The sequence below is a fragment of the Ambystoma mexicanum genome, chromosome 11 (genome assembly GCF_040938575.1).
Source record: "Ambystoma mexicanum isolate Mex_15411 chromosome 11, UKY_AmexF1_1, whole genome shotgun sequence".
Classification (NCBI taxonomy): domain Eukaryota; kingdom Metazoa; phylum Chordata; class Amphibia; order Caudata; family Ambystomatidae; genus Ambystoma; species Ambystoma mexicanum.
This window is the reverse complement of record NC_090934.1, coordinates 1432184184-1432204279: the sequence shown is the minus strand read 5'-3', so window position 1 is coordinate 1432204279 and position 20096 is coordinate 1432184184. Positions and strand designations below refer to the sequence as shown.

At 47.7% G+C, this 20096-nt stretch overlaps 1 protein-coding gene across 5 annotated transcripts in view; it reads left to right on the top strand.

Moving 5' to 3' along the window:
- The window catches only part of MCTP2 (multiple C2 and transmembrane domain containing 2), a 1028969-nt gene that overhangs the window by 855949 nt on the left and 152924 nt on the right, over nucleotides 1-20096 (top strand). For 4 of the 5 annotated variants that reach the window (XM_069625066.1, XM_069625063.1, XM_069625064.1 and 1 more), the window contains one exon: nucleotides 64-105. In XM_069625066.1, the coding sequence (XP_069481167.1) occupies nucleotides 64-105 (42 nt within the window). Of the gene's footprint in view, nucleotides 1-63; nucleotides 106-14065; nucleotides 14195-20096 lie in introns of all 5 variants that reach the window. The other variant, XM_069625067.1, reaches the window with a different exon arrangement.

Here is a 20096-nt window from a genome sequence, read left to right as displayed (position 1 = left end):
AGAGGACACGTGTTCAACAGCAGGTTTCAATTTAAAAAAGTGACTTGTATGTCTGTTTTTCAGGAGAGTATGGATATAGGCGATGACGAGGAAGACGACGATAAGGTACATGCCAAATCTATTATCTGATAAAGGGCCATTAACACCCTTGATTTACCTTGTGTTGCTGTAGGAAAAAAATGGTAATTCATGTTATTGATTTGAAATGTATATTTTTATGAGATAGAGTATTCTGTTGCGTTTGATGTTGAGAACCCTTGTAAAATACTGTCCAAGTGTGAATTCAACGATTACTCCTCACATCAAGGGTCTGGACCCTTTGGCTCACCAGATGATTTGGGTTGCAACTCCCATCAGCACCAACCAGCATAGTCAATAATGTTCGATCATGGGAGGCGTAGACCAAATCACCTGTGACGTCACAGCTTGCAAATCCCTGCCTTGCATGCTACATGGCAACTTACATGTGTTTTTGTTATGCATCCTCCATTGTATGTTATGGTCACTGTGCTGTGCCCCACCAAGGAGTTTTCTGGGTGCATAAATTAAGTATTTCTCCGACTACCCCATAGGACAATAGGCACTGCTTTGAAAGTCGGCCTGATGGGCTAGCCTGGGCAGGATCTGTGGGAAAATATGGGGTTGTTTGATTACTTGAATGAATAAATTGTACTGCTGATCATTTTAACAAGTATAATGTGGTACTGCACTCTGAAAAACATTCCCCTGCAAGATGTATTGTGGAAGGGTTGTGTGTGATTTTTGTCAAATGTTTTTATCGAATTTGATTTCATCGATTTTTATTTATTTTTGGTAGATTTATGCTGCAAACGTATGCAAGGGGAGACCTCGTCCCATAAACCCAGTACATTATTGATTTACATAAACCCACCCCCACATATATTTGCAGAAAAATTGATTAAAAATAAAATCGATTAAATCGAATTTGACAAAATCTGCCGCAGCAAAACCTCCCTATCCCTAATGGAAACCTGGGAGGAGGTTGTAGGCCATGACTGGGATCTCTTTGATTGCATTTGAAAGGTGGAGGGAAGCCACAAGGACCTGGAGATTGGCTCACAGCAGGGGCCCCGATTGAGAGCAAAGTTGTGGGACTGCAGAACATGTTGGATGCTGGGGAGAACACAGTGAGTGGTTATCAGGAGCAGTGCTAATTCTTGTGCCACATGCAGTGGATGTTTGTGGCTCAGCTCATAGGGAAAGGTCTGCAGGCATTATGCCACTAGATGTTTAAGAGGGTGGAGAGGGCATCATTGCAGAGGAGGGAGTAGGATAGAACTCAAGCAACCAATAACCAGTGGTGTGGCCAAACGTGTGGAGTATTCTTACCTGTGGCATGTGACGTACATGTGGGGCGATGAGGCAAGCATCTGAACTGGCCTTGAGGAGATGATAGAGGCATGTTCTGCTGCTCAAGATGACTGCCCCCCACGATGTTGAAGTCACTCTCTGGCAAGGTGATCAGCAAAATGGAGAAGTTACAACCAATAACTATAAATACGAAGTGGTATAAGTAAATTGTAAAGCCAATGGAAGCACTTCTGTTACAAAAAAAGATGGAAACCTTCAGAGGGAAGTCAGTTTAGTCTGGTGATGGAATGTGAAGGATCTGCTTATGGTCGACTGACCATAGATATACATCTTCCCTGACCGTTGCATTCTGTGAATTGTAGTCCAGTCATTTTGAGAGTCTGAAAATAAAATAATCCTTGACCACTAAATTCTGCAAGTTTTAAACATTGGGAGCCTGAATGTGCCTGGGGCTGCTATCAGGGGCATGAGCTGGATTTTAAAGTTCACAGACAGTTCTTTATTTGGAAGCCTAAGGATGTCAATAAGGAAATAGAAATCTCTTTGGGCAATAGAGGAATAGACTGCAAAGTGAAAAAGGTTCCCTCCAGCCCACAGTCTCTTACCAGGCCGGGCCCAGACAGCACACACAACAATTATAAGTATGGGTCGGTACAGTTGCAATGGAAATGATGGATTTCTCTAGACAAAAATAAAGATGGGTGAGTTTAACAATCAGCATAGAAGGGTGTCGGGATGGTTGAAATAATATTGAGTATACCCTGCCCTAGAAGTACCTGTTGTCTGTTGTCCAAAGATCCAGGCCTTAGGCTATAAATTAAGGTTTCCTTGCTGATCATGCCAGGACAGTGTCCATGGGACACTCAGTCTTTGCGAGTTGCAGGCTCCCGGCATTCTTCTGTGTGGTCAGATCCACTTTGACCCTGGCTGTTGCTTGTTACAGGTGTCTTGGACGTGTCCCATCCTGAGACAGTGATGGTCTCTGGATAACATTGGACTCCTATGTGTTCAGTGGTGTCAAATGGACAGATGCATAGTTCCTCCTCCAGGCCTCCGGGTGTCCTTTAGGCTTCCTGTTCAGGGATGGATCTAGTGTGCATCCGCTCCCAGCTGGTTTGATCCACACGGGATTGTCTCGCCCTCTACCGAGTGTTATTATATGATTTTGGGGTCTACATGATGGCCTGCTTCTGCCACCCTACTCTGAGAACTGGTTATCTGCTTCCATGTGCAGGAGATATATTGCCCATGACTCAGGAAATGAACAAAAGGTCATGTTGAAAGTTGGTGATTTATTAAACCATAATAAGGCTGGCCTTGACCCTATTTCTAAGCGCTTCTCTTCCCATCTATAAAGAAAACAACAAGAATGTATTACAACAGTCCTCTGTCCAAACCTAATCTTATCTAACTGCTGTGCATACAACTAAAACAAAATTGTAACAGAACCCCAACCAGAAAACATCTCTCAAGGGATTTCTCTCTCAACCCTGAAAAAGGTGCCTGGTTTCTGACCCCTGCCCAAGTGTGTCTCCGGTATCTCCCAGGTCCTGCGTCTGGTCATAAATTTCAAATTATATTTGTATTCTTCTCCAGATGGTGGTAGGTTCAAGTACCCCACACAAATGTCTCTCTCTCTGTCCGGCCGCATGCCTGGTTGTACAGTTCAAAGTTTTTATGTTCTCCTCTTGGTATATGCATCCTCTCACTCCAGCTTGGGCTATTCTTTCCCTCTCTCCCTCTTGGGGAATGTCTTCTCTCTTCCCTGCTTTGGGCCCTGTTTTTCACGCCCCATCTTTGGTCATTTTATTCTCACCCTCTCTGGGTTATTGTATCTTTCACCCCTTATAGGGTTCTCTGTGCTCTCAGCCCACCTTCGGTTTTGTTTCTTTCATCCCGCCCTGGAACTTGTATCGCTCACCTCAACTAGGGGGTCTCTGTTTTTGTCTCTTAGGCCATTTTGGGTGGCTTCTTCTTTTTGCACCCTGCCCTGCATACTGTATTGCTGACACCGACCAGCAGTCCCGTGTTTCCATCTTCCAGCCCTCTTTGGGCTATGGCCAGAGCTACATGCCCTCCTCCCTGTTCCCTGGGGCAACCATGCACCTTGCTTGCTGTCGCGGCCAAAGTGGCCATCACCTCAGCTGGCATGGCATCAAGATCTGGGCTCTTGCTTGGGTTTCTGTGTTGGTTTGGTGGGCTGGCTTCTCTCAGCCTCTCCTAGAGTGGCTGCCTTTTTCTTCTGTGGGTAAGGGGGTGATTTTACAATAAGGTATCTGTTTGGTTGTCCCATTCTTTCACAGTTTTTCTAGACTCATATCGGATATGGCCCCCTATTCACACCTCCTCAAATTTCCCCAAACATTTCACCAATACCGTTCTCACCAACCCTAGGATCATTTGTTTCTCACTCTGCCATGTTGTCATTTGGTTCTCACCCTGCATTGGAGTAGTTTGGTTCTCACCCCACCCAGGGATGGTCTTTGACGTTACCACCCACCTTCCAGTTTCTCTTGAGTGTCCGTATTCCTCTTTCTTTAAGGTGGCACCCCTCCGGTCGGGCACGTTGTGAAGGTGGTGTGGTCTTGGTTGGCTTCCTTTGCCTCTGCTGGAGCGGGTTCTTCCTTCCCGCCTGCTCGTAGCGAGGTCTTGCGGCAGCTCAGCTTCTCACTGCCGTTTGGTGGCTTGAACTCGGTACATTGTACCTCAGTCATCTGGTTGAATACGACAGCAGCTTAGCCTAGCATTCCTTAGCCTCTACTCTGGTTCAATGCACCACACTTGGTGTGTGCTTGTCTCACCAGGTCACACCTCTCAGGAGGAGAATTCTCTCGGGTGGCTCCATACAACTTTCATCGCTTCCACCAATGCGGATGGGGTCTCCTCCTCAGCAGTGAAAGTGTGCGTTTGTCATCTTCTCTTGGCCAGATTAAGGATGATGCCTGAATAGTCAGAAACCACACCACATGAAGTGGTACCTCATTAGATATGCCAATTAACCAACAATTCTGTTGTACTTTTGAGAGAGACAAGGGAGGGTAACCTATATCCCTATCCAGGCATTGCCTGTCCTCTAAGGGGTCCACCCCCTGGGATCCTGCTTACCCTGTCCAATAGTGGGTGTTTGCTCACCTACCTATTCCCAATGGGCATCGCTCCCCCTTGGGAAGAGGGGGCGAATTCCCTGGATTTGTCACATTGTGTTTGCATTTATTTGGTAGCTGTGGTTCCCTGTTTATGCTGAAGGTTTTGCATGAGAGTCTGGCCCCTGAGTGTCCTCTGCACTGGAACTCTGGCTTCTTGCATGGGCTCTTGAACTTTGGCCAGGCTAAGCGGCTTATATTTCTGTCACTGCCTGAGTGTGTGTATGTGTGCTTTCTAATAGGGCATTTAATTCATTTTCTGGTATCTGCACAAGCCACCTGTGCTTGGGGCCTATTTTGCCAGCCTATGCAGGACGAAGGAAGTTCTTAGGGATTCCCTTTTAGCTCGTACAAGAGTCATGGTGCAGAGACATCAGATCCCTCTTGCCCACATATTTGTCCCCAAGTTGTCTTTGTTGGGTGTGACGACAATGTCCGTTACTCTGCCTATCAGAAGCCTGACAAGGTATTGTGAGAGGAAGAGCAGCCTAGGTTTTGAGAGGCTTTGTATACTAATGAACAGAGTTATAAGAACCCAAAGAGAGGCTTCTACAAGTAAAAAAATGCATGACTGAGGCTTAGTACACTAAAGGACAGTTGCTGACAGAGACCCAGCAGGACCATGTGAGAGATGGACCAGCACAAGAGTGAAACTCATAGTACAATAAGTGTCTGCCATGGTGTGAGTGGCACAAAGAACCTGTAAATAAGTGGAACCATCTAGGAGGTGGCAGGCAGAGTACTCAAGGAAGATAATTGTCTACTACCCAAAAAGAGGTTTAATGAAGAAGTTGAAATGTAAAAAGTATAGTATTAGGGTAATAATATTAGGTGGTCCAGATAAAGGGTAGAGGTATAGGGGACACAGTAAGAAAGCCTGGAAAGAACACCTGGTGCAAATTAACTTAGAACTGATGGTGGACAAAGCCAAAGAGATCTCTGGTGTCGGGCCTAATTGAATCCTAATGGCTTGAGGAATTCAGGAAATAATATTGAAGCCCTGCAAGACAACAGAGCAGGCCCATGAGTATTGTAGGAACATGGAAATATGAAATATATGAAGTGTACATTTCTTTTAATTAACAGAAGTTTTAACTCGGAAATTCTCTACAAACCTCTGCAGACTTCTGGGAGTGAAAAGCTCAAAGCCAACATAAGTAAAGAATTAGAGAGAAGATTGCTTCCCATCATCAACATTAGAACCAGTTAGTAAAGACCCAGAACAAACATTTGCTCATTCAACTTCAGGAGACAAGTTTTTGATTCTTTCAAACGTTCTACTCTTTCCCTTTAACTTGGAATCATGAATCCTATTCTAATCAGAAACAGAATAAGAAGGTGCTTGTCAGGAGGTCTCAGAAATACAGTCCCCAATCTAGAAATCATATCTTGACCTTGTTTCAGTGCCTGTCTCTAGAAAGGAAAATCACAAAAACAACTAAAACAGAATTTGGAGAATTAACCAATGAAAGGGATGGCTGGCTTTTTCTGAACCTGACCCATTTTGGACTTGTTACCATAGGCCCTAGTGATAAATCCAATGGAGTCATCGCTGATATCGTGGTAGTAACCTCCTTCCATGTGGCCACGGGATGCAGCCGCTACCTTATTCTGACCCTGTGGGCGGCTATATGAGGGAGGATCAAATTAGAGCAGACAAGCTCTGGGGGGATGGCATGGCTCCATTGGATGAGACATGGTCTCCTCCATTTGACTGTGAAGATAATCTTTCTGTAACGAATACCCTTTGGCCTATTATCATTCGTCTTCATCACACCCTTTGAAGAATAGGGAAAGCCATTTTCTACATCAAATTAGCCAAACTTGATCTATCTTGTAAACGTTACAAGACCACCTTCTCCAGGTCCATTTTTCAACCATCCAAAAATAGTTTGCCTTTTAAAACTAGCGAAAGTGATTATTCGAACTTTGGAAATCAATCACCAACAATGGACTTCTTGTCCAAGAATCACTCAAGTACTGGGATGAAGAAGAGGAAAAGAGTAATGCGGGTGAAGCCGTAATCCTAGCAAGTGTTCTAGTCTTCACCCGCAGAAACCTGTGCCCAGGAAATGTAAAGGATGGAAATAAAATGCTAGAGGCTGCTATTGGGAGACAGTGTTTTACCTCTTTGTGAGGCTGGAAGGACTGAAGAGGACAGCAGGCATGGTGGAGACTGGTAGCTCACCAGCAAAGAAGAGGGGAAACGCTGACAGAGTGGGTCATGCTGCCGGGACGGCGGGAGCCATTGAAAGACTCCTGCATGTTCGCCGATTGCCACAAGCAAACCCTTTCTTACTTGAGCCTGAGGCAAAGCGGGCGAGTAGAAGAGACACTGTGAGAGAGATGAAAACAAACAGGAAACAGCACAAAGGGAAACCAGGTGGCGTACCTTAATCGAACAACCGTGAACAACCCGGAGGACGCCAGCAAGTCAGCCCAAACACAGTGGTGACCCCAACGCGTATCAGTGGTCAGCCCAAATACCAATAACAGTAACAAGAAGCACAAACAGTGAGAAAGCAAAGAGACTAATGTAAAATATGGAACAGAATTAAAACCCTTGTCTGTATTTGACTGCATCAAATGTAAATGCATGGGAACACCAAAGCGAAGTGTATATCAATAGGATATGTTATCTAACCAAGTAAATGGACAAGTGTGGAAAAGAGTAGAAATCTCATGTGAATGCAAGAAACCCTGGCAGGAGAATATACTAAGAAACTACAAGTCTGTGAGAACAGGAAGTCCTGTCAGAATAGCATACCAGGCAATTACAAGTGTATGAGAAAAGGAAGCCCACCAGACAAATACAATTGTGTAAAAATAAGAAGCCTTGGCAGGAGAGTGCACCAGGCAATCTCCAGTGAGTAAGGAACCAAGAACGTCTAAGTAGAGAAACATCAGAGCTGTGTTAAGCATTTGAAGAAAAGCCAAGTCCTGACAGAAGGGTTTATACATCTATGGAACTTTGGATGGGACAGTGCTATTGTGGGCCATGAATTATACACAAGGAACTGTTGCATTAATTGAATAGAAATCCAGGTGATGTAAGCCCCTATTTTTGGAACAATAACTCCTAATACGTAAATAGCTTTTGTTGGAACTTTTCATTCTTCTTTTATGAAAATCTTTTCAAGAGCTTCAAAGATTAGACATTTCCCTTTTCACCTTTATAGCTTAGTTTTAGTGAGAGGATCACAATAGAACCTTTGGATGCAAGGACAGTTTATTTTTGACATCTTGAAACAGACAGATGTTTAGCTTTGGTTTAGGTAGGAAAATTCCTCTTGGAGGAGGGTCAGAGAGGCCTTTTGCCACTCCTTTATTTTCAATAAATATCTTTAACCAAAACATAGCCAACTTGTGTTTGAGTTGCATTCCTGACTCCTCACAGCTTTGCCTACTTTCAAAGTTGCACTTTGTACAGTTCAAGCACTGCTGATAGACCATCGCAGGCTCCAGCGAGGCGTCTTTCTTCCTTTCCAAAATAAATCTGTCACAATCTTCCTCCCTTCAAAGGGGGAGGGAGGACAGTCGTCTTTTGTTTACTGAGTCTGTATTTCTGCATCTTCTCCCCATTCTGGGGCTTTGCTGCTTCTTGTTCCCCACTCTGGGGCACTTTCCTCTTTCCCCCCACTGTGGGGGTTTCCTCCTTCTCACTATCCACTCTGGGTTTTCTTTATCTCCTCACTCTGGGGCTGCTTTCTTTACTGCTTCTGCTCTGGGGTGTCTCTATTCTTCATCCACTCCAGGGCCAAATTATTTCTCTTTCACCACTTCAGAGATGCTTTGTGATTTCTCTACCTTCGAGTTTCTCTGTTCTCCTAACCTTGGGGCTTTTCTGTGTTCTTCCCACCATGGGCATGTCTGAGTGCTCCCCTCCTTGGGGCTTCTATTTGCTCTCCCCGCCTTGGGGCTTCTCTGTGCTCTCCCCACCTTGGAGCTTCTCTGTACTCTCCCCACCTTGGAGCTTCTCTGTGCTCTCCCCACCTTGGAACTTCTCTGTGCTCTCCCCACCTTGGAGCTTCTCTGTGCTCTCCCCACCTTGGAGCTTCTCTGTGCTCTCCCCACCTTGAAACTTCTCTGTGCTCTCCCCACCTTGGAGCTTCTCTGTGCTCTCCCCATCTTGGAGCTTCTCTGTGCTCTCCCCACCTTGGAGCTTCTCTGTGCTCTCCCCACCTTGGAGCTTCTCTGTGCTCTCCCCACCTTGGAGCTTCTCTGTGCTCTCCCCACCTTGAAACTTCTCTGTGCTCTCCCCACCTTGAAGCTTCTCTGTGCTCTCCCCACCTTGAAGCTTCTCTGTGCTCTCCCCACCTTGGAGCTTCTCTATGTTCTCCCCCCACCTTGGAGCTTCTCTGTTCTCTCCCCACCTTGGAGCCTCTCTGTTCTCTCCCCACCTTGGAGCCTCTCTGTGCTCTCCCCACCTTGGAGCCTCTCTGTGCTCTCCCCACCTTGGAGCCTCTCTGTGCTCTCCCCACCTTGGAGCCTCTCTGTGCTCTCCCCACCTTGGAGCCTCTCTGTTCTCTCCCCACCGCGGAGCTTCTCTGTGCTCTCCCCACCGCGGGGCTTCTCTGTGCTCCCCCACCGCTGGGCTTCTCTGTGCTCTCCCCACCGCGGGGCTTCTCTGTGCTCTCCCCACCGCGGGGCTTCTCTGTGCTCTCCCCACCGCTGGGCTTCTCTGTGCTCTCCCCACCGCTGGGCTTCTCTGTGCTCTCCCCACCGCGGGGCTTCTCTGTGCTCTCCCCACCGCCGGGCTTCTCTGTGCTCTCCCCACCGCCGGGCTTCTCTGTGCTCTCCCCACTGCCGGGCTTCTCTGTGCTCTCCCCACCGCCGGGCTTCTCTGTGCTCTCCCCACCGCCGGGCTTCTCTGTGCTCTCCCCACCGCCGGGCTTCTCTGTGCTCTCCCCACCGCCGGGCTTCTCTGTGCTCTCCCCACCGCCGGGCTTCTCTGTGCTCTCCCCACCGCGGGGCTTCTCTGTGCTCTCCCCACCGCGGGGCTTCTCTGTGCTCTCCCCACCGCGGGGCTTCTCTGTGCTCTCCCCACCGCGGGGCTTCTCTGTGCTCTCCCCACCGCGGGGCTTCTCTGTGCTCTCCCCACCTTGGAGCTTCTCTGTGCTCTCCCCACCTTGGAGCTTCTCTGTGCTCTCCCCACCTTGGAGCTTCTCTGTGCTCTCCCCACATTGGAGCTTCTCTGTGCTCTCCCCACATTGGAGCTTCTCTGTGCTCTCCCCACCTTGGAGCTTCTCTGTGCTCTCCCCACCTTGGGGCTTCTCTGTGTTCTCGACCCACCTTGGGGCTTCTCTGTGTTCTCGACCCACCTTGGGGCTTCTCTGTGTTCTCGACCCATCTCGGGGATTCTCTGTGCTCGACCCATCTCAGGGATTCTCTGTGCTTGCACCATCTCGAGGCGTCTCTGTGCTTGCACCATCTCGAGGCGTCTGTGCTTGCACCATCTGGAGGCGTCTCTGTGCTTGCACCATCTGGAGGCGTCTCTGTGCTTGCACCATCTGGAGGCGTCTCTGTGCTTGCACCATCTGGAGGCGTCTCTGTGCTTGCACCATCTGGAGGCGTCTCTGTGCTTGCACCATCTCGAGGCGTCTCTGTGCTTGCACCATCTCGAGGCGTCTCTGTGCTTGCACCATCTCGAGGCGTCTCTGTGCTTGCACCATCTCGAGGCGTCTCTGTGCTTGCACCATCTCGAGGCGTCTCTGTGCTTGCACCATCTCGAGACGTCTCTGTGCTTGCACCATCTCGAGGCGTCTCTGTGCTTGCACCATCTCGAGGCGTCTCTGTGCTTGCACCATCTCTGGGCTTCTCTGAGCTCTTCTCCTCCTCAGAGCTTCTATGTTCTCTCCCCTCCTTTGGGCTTATTGCTGCTTTCCCCTCCTTGGGGTCTCTGTGCCCTCCCCTCCTTGGGGTCTCTGTGCCCTCCCCTCCTTGGGGTCTCTCTGTGCCCTCCCCTCCTTGGGGCTTCTCTGTGCCCTCCCCTCCTTGGGGCTTCTCTGTGCCCTCCCCTCCTCGGGGCTTCTCTGTGCCCTCCCCTCCTCGGGGCTTCTCTGTGCCATCCCCTCCTTGGGGCTTCTCTGTGCCCTCCCCATCTCGAGGCGTCTGTGCTTGCACCATCTCGAGGCGTCTCTGTGCTTGCACCATCTCTGGGCTTCTCTGAGCTCTTACCCTCCTCGGAGCTTCTATGTTCTCTCCCCTCCTTTGGGCTTATTGCTGCTTTCCCCTCCTTGGGGTCTCTGTGCCCTCCCCTCCTTGGGGTCTCTCTGTGCCCTCCCCTCCTTGGGGTCTCTCTGTGCCCTCCCCTCCTTGGGGTGTCTCTGTGCCCTCCCCTCCTTGGGGTCTCTCTGTGCCCTCCCCTCCTTGGGGTCTCTCTGTGCCCTCCCCTCCTTGGGGTCTCTCTGTGCCTCCCCTCCGTGGGTCTTCTCTGTGCCCTCCCCTCCTTGGGGCTTCTCTGTGCCCTCCCCTCCTTGGGGCTTCTCTGTGCTTGCCCCTCCTTGGGGTCTCTCTGTGCCCTCCCTTCCTTGGGGCTTCTCTGTGCCCTCCCCTCCTTGGGGCTTCCTTCCTCCTGGTTCCCTAGAGCCACTGCGTACATTCTTCTGCTGTGCAGTGTTCCTCAGGAGGGGGTCTGTCTGACGCTTATCCACTTGCACAAGCCTGTCTCCTGCATTGTGCTCTCTCTGCTCGACCACATCACCATCTGGCTTTCTGGCTCATTTGAATGCCACAGCCTTCTTCCAACGGTGCTTCTGATTGGTTCTTTAACTAAAACTCCTCCAGAGGGCTGGTCCACTCGCATTTCCTAGGTGGACTGGGGATAATTGGAGCAAGAAACAAAGCCAGCCATGACCGAAGGGGGTTTAGGATTATGACACATATCAGCTCCCACATATCCAACAAAGTTCTTAGTAGTTTGGAGGAATGGATAGTTACGTTTGCCCCTAACGGTGGAGGGGGAACGCCTCTAGAGGGATCCCACTTTCCCTGCCCCCTAGGAGATAAGCGCGGAGGCTCTCCTCCAAAGACCCACAGGGGATGTCTTCCCCTTGAGGAGTGGTGACAATCTCCTTGGAATCGTCTAATAACCAAGGGAGTAAAATCAACATAGTAAGTGATTAAAATAAGGAGATGAGTGGGGTATGAGAAAGGCAAACAACCCAAGAACAAGGGATCTGAAATGTTTATACAAAACACAAATGATGAATAGTTCATGATGGGGTTAAACAGACTTTGGAAGTAAGTATAGTAACATATTTAATACAAACAGGAAGTATTTTGGTGGCAATGAGAGGAGAGGGTGCACAGCAGCGTGGGCTTGCAAGAAATTTGAGATGTCAAAATAATCTTATCAGATGCCAGGACTTGACACCAAAGCAGAGCATGGGAAGGAGTGGAGTGGAGTGGAGTGTGGAGTCGGACCCGATTAATAGTAATAAGTAAGAATAAGTATCCATACAAGCAGGAGAATGACTGTAGAAGGTAGGGAGAGGGGGCACTAACACCATGACATACTTCCCTCTGCTACAAGAACATGAAGGAACGGTGCATGGAGGAATGTCTCAGGAGGATAGCTCGGGGGCAACGTGCTCGCCTTGGAACCAAGACGACACGGAGCAACACAGGTCCGATCCCCGGGTCTGCGCTTAGAAACCTCTGGGTATTAAGCGCATTATAAATAACCTATCATATCATTGAGAGGCTGGGAGGACTGTGGCCTAAGCATGTGGATGATCTGGGATACCATATTCCATGATCTCCCTCCCCTTCCCATGTTGCAGCCGTTTGAGAAGGGAATCGTGGGGAATGAGAGTGGCTTGGGTTACAGCCCAGACAAGCCTGTATTGAACGCTGGTGAAGATGGAAGACAGTAATGGACTGGTCACAACGAAAGAGGCCAAGGGAACACAAATAGGGTACCGAAGAGCACAAGGGCTCAGAGACAACGTATTCAGGGGCGTCTCGAGCTGGGTGTCCCGCAGTAGAAGACATAAGGTGTCCTGGAAGAGCAGGCAGAAGGCTGTAAGGTCATGGGAGGCCACAGGAGGAGAAGGGTCATAAGCAGAGTGAGGGAACTCCAAAAATACATCTTAACTTTCATGTGTGCAAATGCCCTTGCTAAAACATGTGCATAACTGCTCCATTTGAAACTATTATTTTTGGGGTCGATTCGGTATCCTGCGTCTCACCTGAGGGCGCTTCAAATCACCTGTGACGGGGAGGAGGCTAAAGCAAGGGGCATTGAAGATGGATGTGATTATGAAAGTGCCCCTTAGAGATAGAATCTTGGACATGGGAAGGGACTGACACAGTAAGTGATGACATTTGGGTTGGCGATCGCATGCACCTTCCCAGGTATGGCTCATCATGCCGCCATTCTCCTAGGACAAAAGAGTTTATAGACTGAGGGGCCCTCTTAACTGATTGCTCAATGTGCCACACATAGGGCGATTAGACATGTGAGGAGTGCAGCTCTCCTTGGCTTCGAACTGTGAGTTAACCCCCTCGCCCTATGCTCAGTCCCATTGTTTATCTGTATTCCATGCATTTTTGTTGGAGTAGGGGGTGGCCCACTTAGGAGGAGACCCAACACCTTAAGTTATATCGTGATTTCGATGTGTTTAGTTGTTGAGGTGTTGCAGCTTGGCCTTTGCTCTCAACCTTGCACTGCAGCAGAGTTGAAGTGTGGCCCTCCGGTCTTTTGCTGGTGCTGACCATGGCTTCATGAGAAGTGTTTGATACTGTAGAAAGCATACACAGTGGGCAGTCCATCATGCTGCAAATGCGTTCATTGGTGGAACAGGGCGGTTCTGGTTGAGAAGAGGCTCGTTCATTGCAAAGTCATCTCAGGCAGCATTCTGATCGAGTTCCGTAAACACATGGCTCCATGTATGAAAGCCTATTCATAAATGTATCCTACACGTATGCATTTTCGAAATCTTGCACCACGAAAGGAACCATTACCCAGTGGTCAAAGAGGGCGGGAGCAGTGCTCCTCTACTTTTTAAAAACAAGTTTTACTGTTCCTATACTTTTATTTTAAAAAGAAACCGTTCCGGAATAGTTTCGTTTTAAAGTTAGTGAAGGAAGAAGATACACTTGCACTTGAGTGCACTGCACTCTGCGCGGTCCCTTAAACAGCAGGTGTGTTTGCATGGGGGGCTGGATTGTGTGTGAGGTGAGGTGAGGTGGGGCATGGCATGGGGCTATGTGGGGAGCGGGCGCAGGCCAGCTGGGAACATAGTACCACTACGATTTGACCACTGCCATTAACCCAAATGAGTGATCTTTGTGATGGCCGTTATAGCCTTGCATTTAAGTACCAGGTGTGTCTGAAAAGGTATATATGGTCCAAAGAAAGACACATGTTAAGGTTATGATGAGTGTTGTGAAAAATTAATTGAGCACCAGCCTTGGGTGCATTATAGAACTGGTGATTCAACCATACACCCCTTTTATCACAGACCATATTTGAGAAAAAAGATGGATCTGGGGGCGTGTGTGTGTTCCCACAATGCTCTTTGCTGTTTTTCTGAGCAGTCTGGACACTTCAGTACTGCCACGTGCCAACTTTCTCTTTCTTACAGGGGTGCTCCGAAAGGCGCAACTGGATTGTTCCACTGACGTCCATCTTGGAAACACTTTGCACCCGAACATCATTGACATGGTTATTCTGGGATTTGATCATGTGCTACAAGTGCAGCAATGACACCTAGGTAAATACACTGAAAGCAATGCTTAGAAATAAACACGTGATTAAAAATACAGCCAATTTACGACGTTATTACACCAACACAACTTCATTTGTTTTTATTTTTATAGTTTCTAATAAAAATAAAACGATCACTGCCCAGCAAGGTGCCTGTCTTGTATTCTCTGGTTGCGCAGTGGTCAGCAATGGATGTGGTGACTCCAGCAAACCTTCTGCTGTCTACATGATCCACACACACAGACAGGAAGAGTGAGACGCAGAGAAATAGAGAGCAGAGAGAGAGAGAGAGAGAGAGAGAGAGTGCAGGGTGCGTGTGAGAGAGCACTCGCTCTGTGTGCAGCTGGGTGTTAATATTTGTCTCAAATTTGCTAGGGCACTGTGTGCTATAGCTACTTTTAGATCGGTGCTGTTTCTATCACAAGCTGCACGTGCTTGAATTCTACATGACAAGTGCATCTGAAGTGCAAAATTTGAAAAAGGCATTGGCGTAAAGAGCGCTGGTGGAGGGCATACTGCCCCTCCCCCACCTTTGTAGCTCTTTCAAGAGACATTTTATCAGTGGGACACCTCTCCCGTTCGGCACCTTAATGAGGGTGCCCAATGGCAATGGTGTCCTGCAGGCAGGACAGTGTGTGCCGAGCAATTCTTGCTCAGCACGCTCGTTGTCACATTACCCTTCACGCATGGGAGAGGCGTCACCATGCCAGGACAATGTCTCATGGAGCTCCGGACAGCAGAGGGGCTCTCGCGTTGCTCTGTGTTAACTGAGCATTACAATGTCACCCATTAGGCACTGATGGGAGGGAGGAGGCAACTCTTAGCAGGGACATTTGTCCCTTAAAAAATGTGAGTGAATGGGAGGGAGTGATCAGAAGTGAGAAGGGCGCATAATGGCGCATGCTTTATGAAATGATAACTATTACTTTAAACCCCAAAATTGATTTTTTAGGCTACCATTAATCTGCAAGATGCTATTGTGACTTTGCATGCAGGATGGGGAGAATAAAACTAATTACATGCTCATATTGCTCAACATATTTCTATGACAATGTTTATAGTGTATAGTTTACTATGAAAGGCTTGTTTATTATGTAATGTGCTTTGCTTCCAAGGCATTTCTATAAATAAAGTATAATCTAAGGACATGAAATGCAAAGCAAAACCTTATAAATATCTATATCAACTAAACCTGCGAAGATGTGCTCAGTTGCTTAAATTATCACATTCCGGTTTCACCATTTAACCACCTTGTGTGATCCTCGGCAAAATATTTAATCACACTGTGTATTATCTGCAGCTCCGTAAGTGCTTCACTTCATAGCTCATGTTAATATATCATACTGTTATTTTAAAAAAAAAAAGCCTAATGACTATAGAGTTGCTCCATATATAATAGTGCAATTTAGGTGTTTTGCACCACAGTCTTTTGGCACTAGGCTTACTTATGGCACCATATTCTAAAGTCACTTCCATGGAGCCTCCAAGTATCAAAGACTGATGATGGTCCTTGCAATATCCTTTTCTGTGAAGTCACTTCTCTTACTTCAATCCATATGCAAATTGCTTGTATTTTGCCCCAAAGTGCCTGGAGCTCTAATAGATGTGTTTCCTACATCCGTAATGGTCCTGCAGTTTTATTTTTTTGTTATGCGCTAAAATGGCATCTGCTACTAATGTTACCAAAAAAGTGGATTGGGGAGGGGGTGGGCAGTTTGGCACTGAATTTGAGGGGGGAAAGTAGCAGGACTTTTTCGTGGCTCGTCTCCCCCCTCCGCCCCCCAATCTCTTGAAATGCTGGATACTCCCCTGGAACAGGGGAAATATAAAGGGGTTTGTACATTTCATAGGGATTGGGTGCTACTTTTTCCGAGCCAGCTTGGTAACGAGTAATCAACATCAAAAGTAATGTTGTAGTTACACACCAGGTGTGCAAGCTCACTATATATAACGTGTAAACAATGTCAGTGTGGGGCAGCAGGGGCTGCCACCATAACCTTCCTGAAGCTCAAGGCTGGGCGTGTCCCTTAGCTTGCAGCTCCTTGGGTGGACGCGTGTCGCACAAACGTGGGCACACTCAGGGTCCACAGCACGGGGTTAATCGGGATCATCGATCTTCTTGCCAGCCTCGCCCACTTTACCCTGGCTCCCGCACACATCGGAATCTGTAACAAAACTACAAAGCAAGGCCTCCGTGCAACTTTGCATTCTGAGTGCGTGACTCAGAGCGGCGGCTGCACGTGGATCCTAAGCACGGGTAACCTTTACGAAGACCGTTTGCTTCCATCGTTCCATTATGAAATGCCTATCGGACGCTGGCAGCGTAGACAGCCTCCTAATTGTTAGCCCAGGGCCCAGGTTTGATGGACAGAGGCTGCTACATAAACAGAAAGCCGCGTGACAGATTGCTAATTGCCTAACTTATTTTACGAAGATGAAGACTTTTGTAATTGCAATAAGACTGACAAAGACTCTACTGCGACACCATTCTGGAGAGAAAACATCGCAGCCGCGCTGGTGTTTAGACGCCATTTTCCCCTGCTGTCGCACTCTCAAAGTCGAGGGTTTTGCACTGAACCTCCATATGGAAATTGAACAACATAACATTGCAAGTTCACAGCCTCGGGTTCAGAAGTCATCATTCAAACATCCGCGCTTTGAATAGCAGCGCCCTACCTGCTGGCCTGCCCACACTCTGCGTCGGCTTTAGGCCCTGCCGCCGCCCAGATGCACCACAATAGCCCCACGCCATTCCAGATCTGGACAGTCTAGCACGGGAGGGGGGCACATGTCCTTTCAATAGGGCGCTGATGCTAAAACATCATGAACAGGCTTTGAAAGGAGCATCAGCGCCCTACTGAAGTGATTAACTCCCCGCTCCTGCACGAGAGCAGGGAGTTAATCATTTAAATAGAAGGATTTTGCTAGGCGCCCTCTCACCGGTGCTTTGACCTCGGAGAAGGGGGGGGCACATTTTTTTCCCCACACCGCAGCATACTTGCCAACTTTCTATGACCAAAAAGATGTAGGATTTTTCAAATTTCAAAAATGATACTTAGCATATCAATGTATCAATGACATCACAGGAAATTAAAAACACTCATTGTTGGCACCGCTGGAGTATTCTAAAATGCACAGCCTCTCAAACAGGACAACATGCAAAGACGCTCAAATGTTTAAAATGTATAATTTTGTGAATGGTAAGTTAACACCAAATTCAATTACCTAACTTCACAGAAAATAATCACATACAGCTGGTAGGCAACGTGTGCAGCCTGGGCAGAACATATCTATTCCTGCAGTGCAGGTTGAACACTGAACAACATGGAGACTGATACCCTCCCCAGTCTGATAGGCAGATGCTGTGTGATGGCGTTACGCTCTGCCACTTGCCTTCACTGGTGGTTCACCTAAGAAGGCCTGTCCCGGCCAGAGTGCAGGGTAGAGTTACCCTTTGGTAGCAGCACCCTTATTTGTTATAGTTTTTCCAGAGTCATGTAGTTGTCAGGTCAGTGGATTGATCTGAGCCCATCACTCAAATTGATCACTTTCCCGCCCATGGCACTGAAAGATTAATTGACTTGCGAGTCACATAAATTACCTGCCACTGTAAAAAGCAGTAGGATCTGACACCCAAATCTGTAGGCGGTAGGAATGCTTAAAAAGCAGTAGCCTACTGCCTAAATCAGTAGGGTTGGCAAGTATGCCGCAGGTGTTGCCAGAGCTACTAAAATGGCAAAAGACAGGCAGTGTCCTGTATCAAGTAACAGGAAAATGGGGGAATGGGAAGAGCTTTTCTGCCGAGACTGTAACGTGCGCCTTTGTGCTGGATTAGCCTTGAATTGGTTTATAGCGATTGCATCGAATGCCAAAGCATCTTTTAAAAAAAAAAGCAACGAAAAATAAAGCATCAAAAGCATTTTTTTTTCCATTTTTTTTAATGAGGGTCCCCCCAACCCTCGTTTTTTACCCCTTAAAACCCATTATAATTAAACTAAAACCTTTACCTTGGAAAAAAAATGTATTCAATGCTTTTTTTGATGCATTTTTGTTCGATGCTTTGTCATGCAATGCTTTGTATTCGATGCAATGACTGGACACCCTTGAATTCTGTGTTAAGAGAACAGTAAGATGCTCATGAGGTCGCTGTAGGACAGCGACTAATTACTAGTGTTTCTTAATGTATCAGAAATGCTTGCATTTTTTATGAACTAAGGGTAGCAGTGTACGTAATCAAGCTGGAAAAAGAGAATTGTGAGGAGCCAGGAGTGAGACATGGACACAGAGAAGTCATATTTGTCGTTACAAACCTTTATTAAAGGAGTTGGGAAATGGCTCACTGTCCCTTCTTCTAAGAGGTATTTCCCTACCTCAACCAAAACTGAGGCTCTAGCCAATGTCAAGATGCCAAAAGCAAAACTGTCCTGTGTCCGAAATCCTATCGTTGCTGTCACATTCTAAAGTAACTGTAATGTGAAAAGAGACAATGGGAGTCATTCCGAGTATGGCAGTAGAGGTTTAACGGCACCGGTAAGGATGCTGGTGCTGTTAAACCCCTACGGCCCTATTCCGAGGTCCCTTAGCGGGACCCGCAAAGGACGTCTGGTCTGACCAGATGTCCTTAGCGGGTCCCGCTAAGGGACCAGGGCGCTAATAACAGGCCCGCTATTTGCGGGCCCGTAATTAGCGCCTTCTCCATTCCCATTGAGCCCTATGGGGACTCAATGGGAATGGGGAATGGTTTTCCGAGTGGGGATTTACCGGGTCCTCCAAGGTTGGAGTGACCCGGAAAGTCCCCATTCCGCCTACCCGGACCCGGGTTTGGAGGCAGCCATGGCTGCCTCCAAACTCGGAATGACCCCCAATGTCACTAGTCTTGAAATGTGCACAAATTCTCAAGTTCAAAATAAATGTAAATGCACTCCAACACAAAAGTTCCCAATGGGTCTTCCCAGGCCCTTATGTATTTGCTGCCCCTGTTTCTCAAAGCACTCTTCTTCGCGAGAGAGATGTGTAGACAAAGTCTCGGTTTTACTCTTATACCTCTCACAGTCTTACCACTCACAGGAGAGTGTATCATGTATTCCTAAGTATTTGTTATACTTTTGCAAATCACTGGGCCAAGTAGGTCAGTTCTCAGGATGATTATCACTCTTCATGTACTTTCGGTGTCACAGGGTCAGTGTTCTTTCTCTCCTCTGTGGTCATTCAGGATGATTATTTTGTTCCTCCTGTCACTCTTCTGACACGCTTTGCTTTTCTTTGGCAATTTCGGTGATGGAAGTCTTTTTCCTTCGGTTCCGTTCCACCCCCCCCACCTTCTTCCTTTGCTCTGACCTTGGGTCAGTTATTGCTGTATCACCTACTCTGCATGGCAATGGTGGGGCTCTTCACCGCCCTTCTCGAGCGACCCTACAGAGGCTATTATGGACCTTCTCCACTGCTGGTCATACAGCACGCTGTTATCCCTTCTTCTCCATAGCTGCTTTTGGACAGGCAAGGCAGCGTCTACTTTGGTTTCCCAGCCTCCTCGATTAAGCCAGTTTGAAAATACTGGGTCTCACTTCCTTGTTCTCTTGCCCTCTTCTTTTTATGACGCATTTCTTGGGCTTACCCAGCTGCCAAGGAAAGCCTTTCCTTTGTGGTGGGTTCATATTCACTATGCCTCCTGTTGGCTTCTTCGCGTCAGTTCTTGACAGACAAGCACTCTGCATTACTCTTGACAGTATCAGATTGAGATTGTTCTCCTGGTATTGTATTACAATAATTCATGTAAGAGGAGTTTAGTTGTCTGTCATTTAATGAAGTTGTACTGGGTTTTGGGGGATAATGAATAAGGGAGTTCCTTATGGGAAAGGTAGTCACTATCCCCAAGAGTGGAAAGGGGTTTCTCTCTCCCCGTGAGGACC